At 36.5% G+C, this 20,531-nt stretch overlaps 1 protein-coding gene across 1 annotated transcript; it reads left to right on the top strand.

Moving 5' to 3' along the window:
• The first annotated feature begins 1,733 nt into the window (after positions 1–1,733).
• LOC113238153 (protein regulator of cytokinesis 1-like) lies at positions 1,734–19,738 on the top strand. Its single transcript, XM_026474902.1, has 14 exons — positions 1,734–1,869; positions 2,463–2,662; positions 3,278–3,398; positions 4,267–4,496; positions 4,814–4,962; positions 5,204–5,371; positions 7,264–7,436; positions 10,036–10,183; positions 10,817–10,945; positions 13,077–13,213; positions 13,623–13,730; positions 16,467–16,599; positions 18,472–18,609; positions 18,765–19,738. Exons 1-14 carry the CDS (start codon positions 1,835–1,837, stop codon positions 19,194–19,196), a joined length of 2,301 nt encoding a protein of 766 aa, XP_026330687.1. The 5' UTR covers positions 1,734–1,834; the 3' UTR covers positions 19,197–19,738.
• Positions 19,739–20,531: the final 793 nt, after the last annotated feature.

A 20,531-nucleotide genomic window follows, 5' to 3' on the forward strand; every position in this document is an offset into this window, starting at 1 on the left:
GACAATCTTTTGTTACGGCCTTGGCCTCTAGTATTTAACTCTGACACTCAGTGCCGTACTCAGCTGAACTACATTCAAGTTTTCACTCAAGTTTGCGCTGGGATTATCCATGGTTCTATACGATTTTCGTTAATTCATTCGTATTACTCTATTAATACTTGATTGTATCCCTTCGGTTCCCTTTGCTTTTCATATAGGTAGAATTTTAATATTGTCAAAATCAAATACGTTACGCTGAAATTTAGTATTTTAAATGAAAATGATTTGTTACGCTGATCGAATGGGACACGAAAAACTTACACTGGCGGCGATGATCGCTATAATTCCTAAATTACAATGATATTACTATTGGAAATTCATAAACGAATGCAGTGTTTGAGAGAAGTTGCTATTATCTATATGCCTATCAACAAAACAAAGCTTGTATTATTGAAACTACCTAGATTTTAACTTAGAAGTTTAAATTACAACATTCTAGTTGATCAAAGTCAAACAATCATATAGTCCATTGATTCCATTGGTAAAATATTACACTTGAAAACACCATTTTATATGATACTTTGAATGTAAGTTTTAAACTTAGGAAATTATATTCTTAACGTATACTCCGTAATCATATTGTAATAAAACCATGTACCTACGGTTCCCCATAAAAGAATCTTTAACTTTAATGATCCCGTACATACTTATAAACGTAAGCAAATCATAATCTGTATTTCAGGTGCGATTGGGTAACTACGATTGTCTGATTTCGGTCATCTGTTATGATAGGTTAAACTAACCGTGACCATGGGACCTGTAAAGGGCCCGAAACGTCGATTTGTTTGAAAAAACAAATATACGCGATTTAAATCCGGAAAAATAGTTTCATTTCCTAGGTTAAATTAATTTTTTTACCAATCTTGGTTGATACGTTGAACCTATATCGCTGCTTAAATCTGTGTTCCTTCATGTCGTACTGGTCTTGTAGGTCTTTCAACATCCGAAGCAATTGAGTATGATATTCATCATTGATATATTTTGTTAAAGATCAAAACTCTCAAATGGTTTCATCGTAATATTGTATTTTTTTCGCCAATAATTATGTACTTAAGCGCAACTAGGACCTCACTCAAGTGAATATAGATTTGGACAAAACTACACTCAAGACAAAATTTTAGAGTTGAGTACGATTTAGGAATCAGCAAAGTTGAATCGAATCTCAAGCATTGTTTAAAAATAAGCATCAAGCTGTCACTTCCTCTGACATTACTCAGGTGAACTCCGATTACAGATTCTACGCTTGAGTAATATTCTGGAATAAAAACTCTGCTTGAAACCATACTCAAGTCCTGATTTGAGCATTGAGTTTTGGAATACGACCCTTAGTCAGTAGGTATAGTGTTCTGTGCTCTTAGTAAGTGGATCTAATGACACGTTTAATATTATGAATATAGTATAATATTACACGTAGCAGGTTAGTTATATTTTAAGTTATTAGAAAACATTTATAATATTGATAGAATAGTAATAAAATGTGAGACTATTATTGCATGAACTCAAGCCAATAAACAAGAATCAAAATCGAATCAAATAAGCGCGCCGAGACATCCACCCGCTGCCGTCCACCAATCACAGTACAGATGCTAGACATTTTGTTTCGTAACGTTTAAATTTGAAAACTTGTTGCGAACGTTGGTTGATGTGCAGCGAGATAATAATTTGTATTTTTACGTTTATTGTGAATTCTTGGTATAATTTTAGATTAGTTGTGTTGTAACGCAATCTGATTAAGTGTGGAAAATATATGTGGTCGTAGTTTTTATTAAAAGTTGGCATTTGTGAAGTTAACAAGATGAATGAAATGCCACCAGAAGTAGCAAAATTATGGTAAGTTTCTCGTTTTTCATGATAAATAGTGATAAGTTTTGTTTAATTACTCGCTTTGAACGAATAAATGTATACGTAGTGCCGAAGTTTTGCTTCAAAAACAACATTCTCTAGATATACCACGGACGCCGGTTGACGCCCTTACTCACATAATAACGAAACCCATGACATGAAATCCTTGTATGTTTATTGCTGGTTATTGATATTATACATATATCTTGCAATCGCCGTATAAACACAGAATAATACCTATATGTTAACTTTACTAATAAAATACCTACACTTTGTATCTAAATCTATAGTCGTCCTTGTTGCATAGATTTTAGAATATTATGTAGGTAGGTGCCATAAAATGTAACCGTTAAAATTCGTTGTCATACTATGTACAAAACACTACTTTTAATATCAGAGGCAAACAAACCGCTAATTTTCAGAAATTGTTAATTTAGGTAGGTACTGTGGTACTGATAAGTGGACATAATTATGACTAGACAACCTGCAACATTTCTGCTATTAAATAAAACTATACTATGTATTTTTGGCCTCAAGCGTAAGTGCAGACTGAGAGTTTTATACATTATAAATTTTTGTAGTCATGATGTTCTGCAAGAAATCACCCAGAACATCCGTCTCATGATGGAAGAGCTCTGGCAAAGCTGGTCGCATCTGGGTGTGGATGACCAAACAAAAATCAGTTACATCACTGAGCTTGTTCCGATTGAGAAAGAGTTCCATCGAGATGTGATCTCTGAGACCCGACAGAAAATAAAGGCTATGGAGGAAACTATTAGTAGTGAGTTTTTTATGCTTTCTATTGTGTGTACTATTTGTAATGGACATAACTTGCAATTTTGATACAAATATTATTTATGTTACAACAAGAAGATTAAATCCTGAATCAGTCTAGATAATATTAAATTACATCTATTGGTGCTAAGGGGATAGTGTAAGGTAACCAACTTGAAGGTGACCATGGCTTATTTACTTGTACATCTGGAACCATAATGTCACCACCTTTTAAGAAGGGTGTGTGGGAACATTGTTTTCACATAATGTAGGCACTTTGGAGAGGTAGTAATAATTACGTTCACAGATGAATTTTGCCATTCTGAAAATCATTATGTAGTTTATGAAATGGAAACAAATCTGAGTTATAATTATTACAAATTATTATGTATTATAATTGTATATGTTGCCATGTTTGCTAGGTGTAGCTTTATATGTAGTAAAGATAGATGCTGCAGCTCAACAAAAAAAAAAATTAAATAAACAAAAATTAAGTTATAGACAAGCATTTGACTATGTTCTCAAATCATAACAAGTAATGATGACAGCAACAAGAAGATGAACAATTATTTCTAATCACTTTAGTCAACGAGTATTTATATCTTATTATTAATCATTGTAGAACTAAAAGAAGAAGCAGAAGAGCTGAGTAAATACCTAGCAATGGATATCACAGTACTTGAGTTCAAAGATAACATGATGATGATTGAGTACAAGGATGAGTTGGAAAAGCAAATTGCAGGGTAAGAGATTGATACTTTCTTCGTATGACCAGGTTCTATTTGTTGTTGGAATTGGCAATGGCCTATGACATCTTCCCTTATTAGCTTACAATTGTCCATTTTGACCACTGCTTAGCAGCAGGACATAGGTTGGTTTATACAGTGCAGTTTTTTTTATAATATGAATTGATGACACGAACAAGTTGTTCCAGATGGGAAGCTACACGCCTGTCCATAACAGTTGCAGTGCCACTCAGAGCTTTAAATCGCAAAGATCTGAGGGGCACTGCCATTACGCTCGTCACTCTGAGACATAAGTTGACAAGTCCCATGTGCCTGTAATTTTACCAGCACCCTTACCCTTCAAAACTGTAACGCAGTAATAGTAACTACTGCTAGTAAATTACTGCTAGGTGGCAGAATAGGTAAGGTGGCAGTAGTTCCTTGGAAAAACTCTTTCACAATGAGCTCTACTGCTGCGTATGCTGGGCATAGGCCTCCAAACCAAAAAGACGATCACTATAGTCGCTAGGCAACTGGGATATTGCAGTAAAAATGACTAATATACACAAATCAAGTTTTAGCTAATGCCACTTATTATTAAATGAAACTATTTTTGTTTTCAAACAAATATAGAATCTCGTATATACATACGTTTTTTCAAACAAAGCAATATTTCAGAATTTTCACAGGTTCCAGTCACATGTAAAGAGCCTGAAATTTGATTTGTTTGGAAAAACAAAAATACGTAATTTATATCTGAATAAAATTGTTTTATTTTCTAATGTACACAAGAACTTTACTAATTAGCTCTGGACATAAATAGGGGTGGTCCTAATTTAGCTGAGACTAAGGTGCACATAACAAGCATTTTTTTTGTCATGACCAGATATAGAGATCAAGTACGAGAAAGAAAAATGAAGATGGAGCGTCTCCTGGAATGGCAACGTGACCTAGTTGACAAACTGGGCGTTACTATCCATGAGCTGCAGGATATTCCTCTGCCCTCTGAAGAGGATCTCGATAAGTTCAAAAATCACCTCACTGTGCTGCAAGCAGAGAGAGACAAGAGGGCTGAGATTTTTCTTAATACACAAGTTGAGGTTAAGGATATTATGGGTAAGTAATTTATTGTAATGACAATTTTCCTTTTTTAAATCAAATGAATCATGTCAAACAAGCTATGGGCAAAGAGCGCCATGGAGTGGCTCCAACATTAGCCAGAGGCATAGAATTCCCAGGAGTTGTGACAAGCTACATGCTCATATGAGTTCTTACACTTAGTAGCGTTAAATCGCGATGAGTGAAGGAATTGAGGTCTGCGCTGCAGTGAGTTGGATAGTAACAGATGAAGAAATTCAGACACAGCTTTCAGATATAAGGTTATTAGGCTTGTTATAATTGGTTTGTTATCAAAGTATCTCTTGCTGTCACAGAACACCTTCAGATCAAGCCTCAGAATAAATTCGAGAATATAGTGGTGAGCTCCCTGTCTGTGGACTTCAAAGTGACTGACCTCAACATGGATCGACTGGCCAAGCTACGCCAGGACTTGCAGGAGAAATTCCAACAGACTAACAACAGGGTATGTACCGCCTTATTATCTCTGATATAGGGTACATGAACATTATTAAAACAAGTATTATATATCAGACAGGTCAGTACTAGTATACTATATCATACAGCCATGTGAGAGAGGAAAGACTGCAATCTAAATAAACAGAGTTTATACTCAAGAGGTGACCTCAAAAACATAAGAATTCTATTGGGTGGTTGTACGCTAAATAGGAGTCAAACACAGCTGAAATTTCTTTACCTATCTGTAGGTATTGGAGCTACGTGAGCGTTTATCAAAGCTATGGGATTGCCTAGAAGAGGACCAGATTTACCGCGACAATTTCTTGCAAGCGCATAAGGGCTGCAATCCACAGACTGAAGCTGCCATCAAAGAGGAGATTAAGCGGTGTGACCAAATCAAAAGGCAGAAGATTCAGGTATACAGAACTAATATCTTTCAAATTCTTTGACTTTCTAATGATAAATAGATAATACGTTTACTGCTTGCTTTACATACATTAGATTACTTATTACAAAGGATTATAAAACAATGCAGAGAAAAACAGGTACAAAACAAAAATTATAATTAATAGAGAAATCAAACAATCCTACAAAAAATCCATATTTAAACTACCTACTTTAATTGACATGCAATACATAAACTTAAATTAACACATATTAATAATATATAAACAATTTAACTAGGTTTATGCCTGAGCCACAGATGACTTTTAAACACTTTTGATTCTGTCTTAACCCGTTATGGTCTCAAGACCGGGTTTGTTGCGAAAATCAGCATCCGCATTCGCGGATAATCAGCATAAATTAATATATCCGCAGCAGCATCCGCATTCATACATGCTAATACTGATTGTGATTGTTCGAGGCGTGACATGACCCAAAAATCACGCTGGAATGACATAAAAGCCTTCCAGAAACACTGTAAGCCAAAAAAGTAGCTCAGCTGTTTTTTTAAATGAGATGGATAAAATTTCAGAACGATTATGTTGGGCAGATTAATTGTTTTCATGCAGATTGATTCTTTTCTTAATAAATGTCACAAAATCATTGAAAAATATTTTATTATAATACCAAAGAAATTAGAAAGCTTTTTCATATAGATTCAGTAAGCATGTACATTTTTCGCGTTTTGATAATACATAAAATCAGCGTCCGCGTCAGCTTCCGCTGATATGTAAAAAGCCTACATCAGCAACAACCCTTGTCAAGACTACAGAATACTAATTCAACATGAATCGCGATTTTTGTTTTTGAGTGCTTAAGAGTATACTACCTCACCAATCAGAAACATACCTATCAACTGATAGAAGTCCCTACTGGCCAGAGTACACTACAGAGTCTACATTACAACAACAACAACAACGCACATACTCAACATAGCCCCGCACTAGGGAAACCCTGTGTCGCGGTTACCATGGATACACACATAGACAACCACAAATTACACCCAAACTCACGAGATAAATAAACGTAGGCCATACAAATATTTCCCCCGGCCCGGGAATCGAACCTGGGATCTCGGCGTGGCAGTCCGGCATGGTAACCGTTCGGCCACTGAAGCAGTCAATTTAATTATTATTATGATTATATTATAATTAAATAATTACTCCACATTGTATGAATACATTTAATGAATGACTTATTCATTGATTATGAATAGAAAGATCGAACACAGAAAAATTTCGTCAACACGTAGGGACTTGAACCCACGTTCATGCTTCATCCGAAACTGGACCCGTAGCTCACTTGATAAAGAGCAATGCTACGGTGCAGCATGGACGTGCGTTCAAGTCCCACCAGGTCGACGAAAAAAATTTTCTATGTGTTTGTTTGTTTTTGTATTCATAATAATAACAAAACGAGTGCAGATGTTTCACAAAAAATATATACTTATTCATTGTCACCTTTATTACCTCAATATTATCCAATGTTGAGCATAGATCAACTACCTTCGTGGCCGAACTGTTACCACGCCGGACTGTCACGCAGGGGTCCCAGGTTCGATTCCCGGGCCGGGATAAATATTTATATGGCCTACATTTATTTATCTCGTGACTTTGGGTGTAATTTGTGGTTGTCTATGTGTGTGTCCATGGCACCCGTGTCACAGGGTTTCCCTAGCGCGGGGCTTTAAAAAAAAGTGTGATGGACAGCCAAAATTTCTTTCGGTCCTTGGGTTCCACTCCAGTAACAAACTTCTTACCATTGTCTCTATGCTCTACACGCATGACCAGTCTATCCACTTTATAGTAGCTGTTACTTTAAATCACAACTGATTTGTTGTTCATTTCTTAATTATTTGTCATAGGTGTTCGTAGCGAATGTCCGCACTAAGATAAAGCTGATGTGGGACAATGTGATGTACTCACAAAAACAGCGCGAAGAATTCGTTCATTATTATCAAGACATATTCACTGAAGACACTCTCACACTTCATGAGTTGTATTTCGACAAGATTACCAGCTATTATAATGAGCACAAGTGAGTAATTTAATTTTGCATTATTGTTGATGATGATCAGAAACTTTCGAATACAGACAACAGTATGAAAATGTACACTACGAAAGCTATCTTAAGGAATAGGAGGTAAAGGACAAGAAAGCTGATGAACCTATGTTTTTTTTGTGATACTATATGTCGGGACGAACAAGCCGTGTGATTGATGGTAAGCGTCATACCTGTCCGTCATCCTGAGACATAAGTTAACAAGTCCTATGTGCCTGTAATTTCAACAGCACCTTAATCCTTCAAAACCGGAACGCAGTAATGCTCACATTACGGCGGTAGAAATAGTTAAGGTGGCAGTATTTCCCTGCACAAACTCTTTCACTCTTGTGAGCTCTACTGCTGCTAAATAATAATCTTGTTTGTCCGCTGTAAATTACAGCTTGTAACCTGTGTCGCGTTTTTTAGAAGAGACATGTATGTGTTTAAGGCCCATTTAGATGGGGAGAGTTTCTCGCACGCTTCGAGACGAAAACTCGTAGGCGATTCTCGTAAGCAATAATCGCCATAAGATTATCGTATCATAATGTTTACATTCAGGCAAGAACTAAAATCTCGCCTACGATTATGTCATACGAGACTCGTAAGCAACTTAATCGCCTCCTCGACTGTTTACACGGAGAAATATGTAGTAAGGAGATTCTTGCTTACGAGTTTTCGACTTGTCTAAACACGATGTCGTATGACATTTTTTCAAGTTCATACGATTATCGTACAAATCGGTTCGAACCGTTTTGAGTGCGAGAATTGCCATTCGAGTTCAGTGATTACTGCGGTATTGATTATGGATATATCAAAATGACGCAAAAATCATTCAAATTTGGAACTCCTGATAATATTAAGTTCATTGCACTGTATAGAAATATAATTTTGATTTATCATTTTTTTTTAAATTATATAACTACTGACACAAACAAAACTGACAATTATGATAAATTTATAGGGCGAGTGAGTGCGTGTGTGAGTGCGTGAGTGACTGAGTGTGCGAGTGAGTGCGTGCGTGCGTGCGTGCGCGCGGGCGTGCGTGCGTGAGTGAGTGAGTGATGAGTGAGTGAGTGAGGGGTGAGTGAGTCAGTGAGTGGTGAGTGAGTGAGTGGTGAGTGAGTGGCTGAGTGAGTGAGTGTGTGAGTGGTTAGTGAGTGAGTTGTAAGTGAGTGGGTGAGTGAGTGAGTGAGTGAGTGAGTGAGTGAGTGAGTGCGTGAGTGAGTGAGTGAGTGAGTGGTGAGTGAGTGAGTGAGTGAGTGAGTGGTGAGTGAGTGAGTGAGTGAGTGAGTAGGGAGTGAGTAGGGAGTGAGTGGGGAGTTAGTGAGGAGTGTTTATTGAAAAGTACATTTACTTGAAAAGTCGTGTCGGCCATCTTGGATTTAGAAATAAATGCTATGTTCGTAATGAGCACCCTCAAATACCTCAAAAACGATACCCAACTTGCCATTATTTGAAAAGTGCGGGCACGACTTTTCATCCTGGATTTAGAAAGGAGTGCCATATTCGTTACGAGAGCACCCTAAATACTATATTGCCCACGCTATATTCGACCACAGAGGCACTCACTCACTCACCGTTATTTGAAATTTTTTTTCGCTCTTGTTCCATTAATTCTTGTCTTAGAAAAGCAGTGATAATCAAAACACCCTCGCGCGCTGCACTCGTGGTAGAAACGGCTGGCACAGAAACTCGAAATACGATTTTTGCTTTCGAGTTCTGTTTACACGGAGACGTTATATTGAAAGGCGAGGAGATTATCGCTCACGTGGACGGTCGATAATCGCAAATGTTTAGACGAGGAAAGTTTTTTTATATTCTTTCGATAATCGTGTCTTCGAGACGAGAAACTCTCCATCTAAATGGGCCTTTAGACACCAGTAAGAAAGTGATTAGGAGTACAATATATAAAATGATATTTTATTATAGTTCATAAAATATCATTTCATATACTGTAGAAGTCAGTAATTACGTTCTTGTAAGTACGTTTTTAACACATAATGTATTTTAATATCTTCATTTACAACCCTTTTTAAATATGTAATTAATAACACGTAACATGTCTGCCATACTTGATAAATAGTAGTAATTACCTGTGATTACTGAGCTGAACCCAGTGATGTGTTACACGCAATGCTTGAATTAAATTACTAATATTGGAATTTCTGTTTTAGTGACTTTGAAATAAAAGCTTTTCCGTCACTAATAGCGAATAAAAGTACGTATGTATGTACAACTGCCTCCGTGGCTGAACGGTTACCATCCTGGAATGCCACGCAAGACATCCCGGGTTCCATTCCCGTGTCGGGAGGAATATTTGTATGGCTTACATTTATTTATTTCGTGAGTTTGGGTGTAATTTGTGGTTGTTTATGTGTGTGTCTATGGCACCCGCGATGCAGGGTTTCCCTAGTGCGGGTCTATGAGTGTGTGGGCGTTATTATTTATTATTATTACTATACAAATAAATCTATAAAAACAATTTTTGTACTTTCTCTAAATATTTAGCATTAACTCCCTAACATATGCCAATTTACTATTTATATGTAATAATGCTGATTTGATTCTGTTTTAAGTAACTTTTTTTGTTCAGATGTATCTTCGAATTGGTCCTGACACGCAAGAATCTTTGGCTAAAGATGACTGAGTTGGAAGCTCGCGCTTCGGAACCTGGGCGTTATCACAACCGTGGAGGGCAGTTGCTAAGAGAGGAGAAGGAAAGGAAATCGATAGCTAATAAGGTAAGACACATAATACTTGAAGATTTGCTCGGTTTGTTGAGCTTTTAATATAGCAGTTCACTTGTGTGGACCTATTAAGAATGATACTTTGACCCAGCGACCCGAAGTAGATATTGGCCTCTGATGCAAAGGAATAAATAATAATACAAAGATCTTGAATTAGTTTCTATTATGGATACAGTAGGTTGGAATTGCTGAAACAATTTTTGTCCCTTTATTATATTTTGAATCTCTGATGTTTATAAACAAGGATTTTATTGCCATGACGGACATGTAGTTACCGTTTATAGCTTGTTGAAAGTTATTTGGAAACCTCTTTGAGATATTTAGAGTTTATCCAGAGAAGTGCTCCCTCAATACCTACTTTCGTCGCTATGCTGCAATATGAGCATTACTGGGCTGTACTTGTAAAACTACAGGCACATGGAACTTGTCAATTTTATATGTTAGGATTTAAACCTTTGAAAAGCACTGCAACTGTTAACGATAGGCATGTCTAGTACAGCTAAAAAATTAAAAAAATAAATATGTAAGTGTATGTCAGAATATGATATATACTTAGTAGTTATTACTAAGCGTTACCTCAGTAAATTCTGGACCTTATTTATAAAGATTTTTTGTTTTGTATTACAGTTGCCTAAAATCGAAGAACAATTGCGTGAGTTAGTGACAGAGTATGAGGCGAAAACTGGTAACACTTTTACAGTCGACGGCAAACCTCTATTGCAACTCATGACTGACGAATGGGAGACCAGAAAAGCGGTGCGCATGTTTATATCGTTGTTTAAAATATTTCATATTTTAGTAAGAAATTCTTTCGTATTTTAGTAATGGTCGTTTTAAGATCACTATGGATTTACTAAAGGAACATCTAACATTATTATTTTATATTTATTTATTTATTTAGTTCAGGTCACATGATCAATATAATACATATCTACCTTAAGGACTAATATACACACGATATAATAAAACTCTATTTCTAACTAATCTACACGAATTGCACTTTTCGGCGACGTGTGACGCAATCTGATGCCAGGTGAATTGCCGCGGAATCGCGAATTCTTCCTTGTAGAGTGTGTGAGGGTATATTTGGCTTTATGCCTGATGGTTCCACCATCTCCTCAGACTTCGTACTGCAGTCGTGACAGGTGTAGCAGCGTCGTCGGTATGGCCGGACGCAGCAGGTAGTTCGATATTGTCGGTACTGTGCCAAACTGGTTACGGCTGGTGGGCTTCCTCTTCTCTATCTTTGTGAAGCCGTCTTCGTCGCACCGGCTCGTCTACCTTTGTGGTTTTGCAACTTCAGAGCTAGGCACACGGGTATTGCTTTTCCCCTTGGCAGATAGCCGTCACTCGAGCTTTAAAGTGGCGGGTCAGCTAATTTAAGCGTCTACAACGGCGTATGCGCGTTTAGGGGGTTTACACTACTATGATAATAATTCATAATTGTGTGTCGCCTTTGTGTCGCTTACTATTTATATTAAAATTTATTTTTAATTACAGAGGCAATAAGAATGAGGTGACTATAGTTTACTAATGTAAATATTTTAGGAATTATTCAAACCTCCTTTTGTCGTTGCATAAAAGCGAAACTTCTTTAATATTTGGTTATTTATATATTTCTTTGTGATTGTATTTGGAAAGACAGGTTTTTTCTTGATGTATTTTTTATCTGAGAAATTTACCTTTCCGGTACTTGCCTTGTTCCTGTTTCTCAGATAACTCTAGGATTTAGACACCTTGCTAATGCAAACATGTGTAGGAGATTAGTATGGTATAAACTATATAGAATATACGAATAACTATATCGACACTGTTAATATTGGAGCATGGTTAATTATGTTTTCCTCACAACTTCTTGAAGACTGAAATAGGCAATGGCAAATCTCTTACCGAATTCAAACTGTTTCTGCTTCCATTACTTTATCTCATCAAACTTATATTTAGCATTACTTTTTCTAGGGTCTTAGAGAAAATAAATAATATAACGATGAATATACTCGCATAAATGCTTGTGAGTGATTTGTCTCCTGTTTAAATAGTCAATTTGTACTTTTTACAAAGGAAAGTTTCACATATTTCGGGAAATACAGGCAAAAACATGTTTCTTGAAGTTCAATGACCTTTCGAAATAAAAATTATATCTCCATAATAAAAGTAAATATCTAAATGGGTGTTTCTTAGTATAATTTATTAGGATTCAACCTATTGAAATAGAACATAAACCGAGGATGTCCGCAACTAAAGCAAAATAACACACTGTGCGCTCTGAACTGTAAATTAAATGACGATAGATAAAGCTACTCTAATTTCTAGTGATAATTAAAAAATCAATTAGATGGCGCTTATTGCACTGATTTTTACCGGATAATACCAGCTACTCTTATTTTTGTTTAGTATTAGTGTCATCTACCCATATTGGGAAACGTTAATTTATATATATATATATATATTAGTTCATAACACACAATGCCATTTATTGACACAAAATAACATTGTAATTAGCTCATGATCAATATTTGCATAATATTACAAGGAAAAAACTGACTTCTTCTATTTAATACTAAAGAAGAATTCATTGATATCCACGGCCATTTACAAAATATAAAGTACTTTCAGACTATTGATCAGCGCTATCCAGATATAAGACTGCCTCTGTGGCCGAACGGTTACCCTGATGAACTGCCACGCAGAGATCTCGGGTTCGATTCCCGGACCGGGAGAAATAGTTGTATGGTTTACATTTATTACTCCCGTGTGTTTGTCAATTTATCTTTATAAAATAATTGTTCAGTTCAGATTCAACAATTATTGTTTCCAAATCTTCGCTGTTTCATTTAAATAATTCTCTATAAAGATTGTGTAGTTGAATACTGTAGTCACTCTACAGGAGCGTCACAACAAGTTGTCGGCCCGCAAACAGGCGTTAACCCCTACGACGCCGCTGTTCCGCTCGATGGCGACGTCACCACTGGGCAAACGCAACCGTACCGCCGCCGGCCTCGCCGCTTCTGAACAGAAGAACAGGTGCGTTATGCCACACGTGTATTCGCTTTGCAATGCGTTAACAATTAATCGCACCCGATAAACCTGTAGTGCGAGTGTGACGTACATGTACGTTTAGTATTATTTGTAAAATCATTACTGTTTTAAAGTAACTTGATATAGTGGGTGCCCTTTTAGTATTGAGTAATTTTGGTGTTACGTCTTTGAAATAAATGACACTTAAAACATTCGTTTTGTGCCAAAGGTGTTCCTAATATTTTACTCTAGAAAATGATATAGTAAGAACAACAACTGACCATAGTTCTGACCATTTACTGCATGAACAAATTCACAGTATTCTTCCCTACACGTTACTCGAATACTCTTCTATTTGCTTTCGTCGCTTCGCCAACATTAAATATTCACAATAAGTAGTACTCTTGACTTATAGGCCGCCGGCAAAGCGCCAGTTGATCACGGGCAGCGCTACGAAGGCCGTAACCACGTTCGCCAACAACCTTTCGGCGCTGAAGCGATCCGCTGTAACTACAGTTAAGAGGTAAGATGCTATTTAAATACTTTAGATTGTTGTTATTTGGATCTGTCGTTTATATTATTGTATAAACGACAGATACATACCAAATGACGGGACGAACAAGTCGTGCGCCTGCTGTTAAGCGACACGCCTACCCATTACAGTTGCAGTGCCACTCAGAGCTTTAACTTACTTACTTACTTTAAACCACAAACGTCTAAGGGGCACTGCCACTGCACTTGTCCCACAGGTACGTAAGTTGACAAGTCCCATGTGCCTGTGATTTCACCAGTACCCTTGCCCTTCAAAACTGGAACACAGTAATGCTCACATTACTGCTTGACGGCTAAAGTGGGTTAAGTGGCGCAGTGGCAGTGCCTCTCAAATCTTTGCGATTGGAAGCTCTGGGTGGCACTGCAACTGTTATGGACGGGCGTGTAGCTTAAAATCAGGCGCACAACTTGTTCGTCCCGTCACTTGACATTATAAAAAAAACTTCCCTGGACGAACTCTTTCTCAAGGAGCTCAACTGCTACTAAACTTATATACGATACTAAGCATACTATTTTTTTACAGTTGGTAACAAAGATTTTGTTTCACGCATTAGTAATAAAATTATACACAAAGTTGGAAAATTGGAGAGGAATTGTTTTACAGACTTATAGTCAAGATGTGGAAACAATAAAGACGACTCTCTTTGCACTTGGACAAATTGAGAAATGTATTCATTGGAAATCTACGCCATATTAAAAAATACATTACCTATCTTCTGCGTTAAGCATTGTAACCGAAGTTTAAACATCTATTCCGTTACTAAATGCTGTAAACATTCGAATAAAATTCACACACGTATTTTTCATTCCTTCTTTCAGTGCTCGTTTGAATTGCGAAAGTTATGAAGCGAGAACGTTGCGTCACGAGAAGGCAAGTCTTCCCTGATTAGCGACAATAGCAATAAATATTAAACCCTGTCATACATTACGTTTAATTAGGCATTTGCAAATGTAGAGGGAATGAGAAATATGTACAGTTTTTCTCCATAGGTTCGCTTACATAGAAATCAACACTTAAAACTTGTATACTTTGTTGTATTGATAATTTATTGAAGTATGTTTGATTTATGTAATCGGAATCTTCCTCACCGTCGTCCGCCGTTTCAATATCTATTATTATTAGTATTTTATCATACAAGAAAAGAGCGTTAAAGAGAGCAAAATATTTTGAAAAAATTATTCAGCGTCCAATTTATTTACAATGAAATCTTGATTTGTTTTCGTTTCTACTTGTAATCTGGTAACTGTCGTTTAAACCGGGCTTACACGTTACAAGCGTGCGCAAACCGAGACTACACATCTGGGAGTCTACTCTCGTTCTCTGAAACAATTACTGCCAAATAAGTAATAGGGTCGAAACACAAAACTGCGATGCGACGCAGAAATCTATGAGCTCGCACGACGCATCGCAAGAGTTTGCGAATTGCCCGCATCGCGCATTCCTTCGATGTTAACCTTCGTTGTGTTTTTTTCCTATACTTTCTTATCAATAACAGCAGTGCAACACTCTTTTTACGATCCATGTCGCTACCTAGTTAAAAATAATCCGTTCAGTGCGGTTGGCGGTGGTCGAAGTAATGGTTACGGAAACCGTGCGTCTATTGATTTGGTCATGTATAACTTATTTGACAGTAATTGTTTTGGACGGAGTAGAGTTAGAAGTACAGGGCCTGATCCGAGTGCACACAGACATCGTCATCCGATCAGAGTTGATTAAATAATAAATAAATAATTTATTGTCTCAGAATAACATTTAAAAAAAATTATACGTGGCAAAGAAGTCAAAAAATTAAAAAACAAAACATTCAAAACAGTAAAAGTAAATTGAGACAAAAGGTATAGGCTCAGTTTATGCCGAAACGGCGATGGTAACGTGCGGCGCTGTTTTTCAGCCTCTGCCTACTCCCTTATGGTATTGGGCGGGAGTCATTGCTACGAGGGCTTTTATCTTATATCTATTCCTTATAACCTAGCTCGTAACGGTATCCAAAAAAAAAATGCTCGTAAGATTATAATTATAGTTATTGGCATAGTAATAAATTATTGTCTAAAAAAGGAAAAGAGAAAATAATACAAGTAAACAAGTTCATGGGGCTCGACATTGTGTGTATATGTGTGCGTGAGACTTGTCTTTTATTATTTCAATAGTTATTTATCTTAGGGATATGTGTCAAAAGTATTTTACTATTTTCAAGGTTTTACAGTAAGCATGCTTCAAGTTTTCTGCAGCAAGTTGTCGTCGTTAGTAATGTTGATTTATATTTTGCTTTAAAACTATTAATGCTCATTATTTAGGATAGTGTTCTATTTTCATAAGTCTACTCGAATAAATTGACAAAACAAAATGGCATTAAATGAGAAGATCAATCGTCATCTTGAAAACTGATATGTTGGGAGTAGCTTTGATAAATGATACTCGGAACCTATTGATCTCGTAATGTGTCAATTATATTCCGAGGACAATTCTAGTGCGAGCGAATTGGGTACGTGCGCGCTTGTAATGTGAAAACCCGGCTTCACTGACTATGGGTGAACGCAATCTGCAATGATAAGTTCCTTGATTTAAATTCATCTTCAATTTACTGAATACTAGTAGCATAGCTAAATATGACGAGTATACTGATTTCTAAATTTAGCAATTTGATTTTATCTATTTTATTATATTCAACCTAAAATATATTATTATGGTACTAAAATATTTTTACAGGCGTGTTAGCGGTCGTCTGGCAGCACGAGCCGTGGCCGAAGGCAAAGGCGATTACGTAAAGCGAAAACTGGACTACAACGGTCTTGTTAAGACTCCAAAAGTCAATGGCAGCATTCTCAAACATAAACGAAGGGTGAGGATACGATTCCTAAGGCGTAGATTGAATAATTTAAAACCTTACAGCTATAGTAGCGATTTTACCTAATGTTTGTCCATTCTTGACAAGCCTAAACTCAATTTTAACTCAGTTTTATTGACGCGTACCAATTAATTTCAACTACACAATGGATTTAGTTCAAGTTACTCACACCATTTCCGCACGCGATTTAGGAATGATTCTATCAAACTATCTTACCTGGCGCACATAACAGATGTAACCACGAGGGTATTTAAAGGATTTGGATTTGTATTTCAAGAAGCAAAGAATTGCCAGGGCACATTTGCTGTTATTACATAATGCGTTAATTGGAAGCAAGCTGGAAAGTGGCAGTATGATTTGGAACCCTTACGAGTACAAATATACGCACTTGGTGGATGTAGAGCCAACTAACTTTATCTCTGTCTTTGTGTAGTATTTGTTGGGTGTGATAGGAGTGTTGCTGTTGAGTATCGTCGTATGTGTAATCAAAGCTAGTTGGTTATACATGAAATTGTAAGGGAAAACTGTAACCTATCACAAACAACCCTATGTTCCTACATGACAGCCTAGCCCAAACCGTACACTACTATATATACGTATATAGATAGTAGAGGAATCCTGTTACCGTGCGACCAAGGTAACAGACGGAAGGTGGGAAGGATCAGCGATCAGTGTCACAGACTCACAAGACTGATCAGATAAGCTGACTGCTAAAGGGGTTTTGGCCGCAGTGGGAGGATGCTGTAGTTAGGAGAGTTCCGTCGTCAATGAGACAGCGTTGATGTCTGGATTCAAAGAGATCTTTATTTGTAAAAAGCTGGACTATTTATATAAACTATATACATGTGTGCGTGTATATTACTATATTATTTTTAAATATAAAACAAAGGGAACGTCTACTCAGCAGGCAGATCTTGCACATTGCTATTTGGTCAGTGCACTGCTGAGTAGTTTATTATCGTCACGTGGCAAATTTATATCCGGTCAGGTTGTCTGTTCATGTCACGTGAACAGTGGAGAAACTTCAAAACAAGTTCCTTAAGTTTCTCTATTTAAGGAGTATGGAGTCTATCCATGTTACCCTTTTGATGTATCCTACACTTTTCGTAATGGGAATGGTAAGATATAATAAACTAGAAATAAGGCGTAATTTAACCTTGGCAAAACATGTCTTCCTCATCTTAAAGGGGTGATTGCATAACCCAAAAATGCTTAGTCACTGAAAGTAGTGATTCCTAAAGCCGATCTCTGGAGACGCACGATGGGACACATTTTACAAGTCTCAGTAGCTCGTACAAATATTTTAAAGTTTGCTCCTCTTACAAGGGCTATTAATTATTCAATAGCATTTTTGTTGAGGTCGATGTATTTGCATGCTCATTGTCGGAATTCGAGAAGGTGACTTTGCACAAATTCTTTCAGTTACATTGTTGAATTGCGATAACCCTGTAATGACATTGTTATTATGTTTAGATAAATATTTGATAGCTTGGAATGAATTTCGGCGAGTGTTTTCACATAACATATCGTCGCTTTACTTTCTCAAACTCATCTTAAAGTACAAAGTTACTGAAATGCAAAAAATGGATTGTATATACAAATTTTGCTGGCTGATTTCAAATCCAAATTAACTTCTTAATAAGAAATTTAAAATAATTAGAAAGTTTTGCCATCTCCTGAGTAATCACTCTTTATAAGATGCGAGTTTGAGAAAGTGAGGCATCGATATGTCGTGTGTATTAAGTTCATCCATAGATTCTGTCATCTATTGATCGTGACTAGACGTTATTAACAGGGTGAAGTCAAAAGTTGGACTCCTTTTTCTGAACATACAGTTATCTGTATGCTTTTTTTGTAAATCTCTAGTCCCACGGCAGCAAGCGGCGCAGCAGCAGCAGTCGCATGTCGGTGAGCACGGCGCCATCTACAGAATCCCGGGGTGAAAACGTCAACAAGGATCCCCTCATGGAGACCACTATGCTCACAACTTATACTGATTTTAAGGTATACATCAGTTTTACCACAAGAAAAAACAAACGACGTAAAATATATTTGTACTCTATGCTTACTTTCACAAATTGCTGCTATCTCGTTTTTTTTTTGTATTACAATAGGTAACAAGGCATTTCAATTTAAATAACATTACTTTTACTCTACAGGACTGTATAAACGAGAAGCAGATCAGTCGCAGTTCAATGGCTACTGCAAAAGAAATCATTCCCACGTTAAACGTTTGTCCCGTGTTAACAGAAGTGAAAACTCCTAAGAACACCCCAAAAAAAACTCCGAGGAAAAATTTCGCCGTGACGTCTAAACTAGCTAAGGAGAATATTCCCAGTATAAATATTATGCCTATGACTCCGAAGGGAGACCTGTTGACTACACCTAACAGGTTGACTCGATCGCAAATTAAGCTCAATAACAATGGCTTTGCCACGCCACGAGCTCCTTTAAGTGCTCACAAGCCTTTATCCCGTCAGAATACGGTCGCAACATTGAATACTCCACCTAACAAGTCACCCCAAAATGTCAGTCGCTCCAAATCCCATACGCATCTGTTCAAAGTAAAAAACCTGCCGCCAATTATCTGATAAACTATTTATTCTCAAACCGAAATTGTATATTATAATATTTGAGTTCAAATTGTATATCTAATATTTTGTTTTGATTCCGTGGTTAGGTTTTAGACAAACAATGTGTTGAATGTACGAAATGTGACCTTAAAACTATATTTCTATTGACAACAAACCCAATGCAGTTAACAAATATGACTTCTACCCTTATACATAGTATAAAAGTACTATCGCGGACACGGATTTTTAAATTCTTGTGTAAAGTATAGCTGTTGCCACCTATTATTGTTCAATTTGTAAAGATGTTAAAAATTTGTTTTCAATAGCGCTACCGTTGAAATAGAGGGCAATTTAGAATCCCTACCCGCCGGTTAGCATTATATGTAAATCATAAATGGTGAGTCTAAAGGAAGGTAAAAATGACAGAAAGCATGGTTTACTCTAACGGCGCTTGTACAGTCTATATGACGAGTGCTCGTGTCCGCGACAGTCCAGTTATTTTTCGGAGTTTGAGATGTTGATATGTATATTATAATGTCTAATTTGCAATACCTAATGGATAATTAAGTTGATAATTATGTACGTGCGTTTAATGATTATGAGTAGTTTGTTTTTGTGATTGAATTTATATTGTAGTATTATGACACGATTTGACGTTAGTTTTGTAAGCTTTTCGGGTTTCCCAATATTACGTGCCTATTTTTAGTTTTTGATTGATAGAATGTTATTATTTTAGAGATATTTTAAATGTAGTATAAAATATTATGGTACAAATATAAAGTCGTTTTATACAAATAGATACCTAATGCCCAACGTCCTTCATAATGTAATATAGAGTCGTTTCACGTTGATCGTGAGTCTCATTCAGCTTTAGCAATAGCACTTTATATCATTCGCTGTAATTGGCCAATAGTATCCTAGTATCCGGCAGCTTGGGACTGTAATTCCTTTATAAATCAACATTTAATTGCATATTGTTAATAACAAATTGCGCGATAGGTACTTAAGCCGGATCAGTATTAAAGCGTTTGCGATTAATATTTCAACCTCAAAAAAAAGGGTGTTATAAACTCTCTCGACATACGATCACGCATTACGAATACGCGTTGTTTTAATTTTTAATTTGTATACTTTAGTTTTAATTTTAAATGTGAATGGTTGTAATATATTTTCTTGGCATACATTTTTAATGGATTTTATTTTATCCTATATAAGACAGTTTTAGAAGTAATTTTGATTTATGTTTATCACAACAATGGTAGATAAGTACGACGTGTCTATAAATATAAATGTCTACAAATAGATATTAGGAGTGACAAAACCACCAAACATTAATTACTTTTTCATTTCATA

This window comes from Hyposmocoma kahamanoa, unplaced genomic scaffold, assembly GCF_003589595.1.
Source record: "Hyposmocoma kahamanoa isolate Upper Pololo Valley unplaced genomic scaffold, ASM358959v1 95, whole genome shotgun sequence".
Classification (NCBI taxonomy): Eukaryota; Metazoa; Arthropoda; class Insecta; order Lepidoptera; family Cosmopterigidae; genus Hyposmocoma; species Hyposmocoma kahamanoa.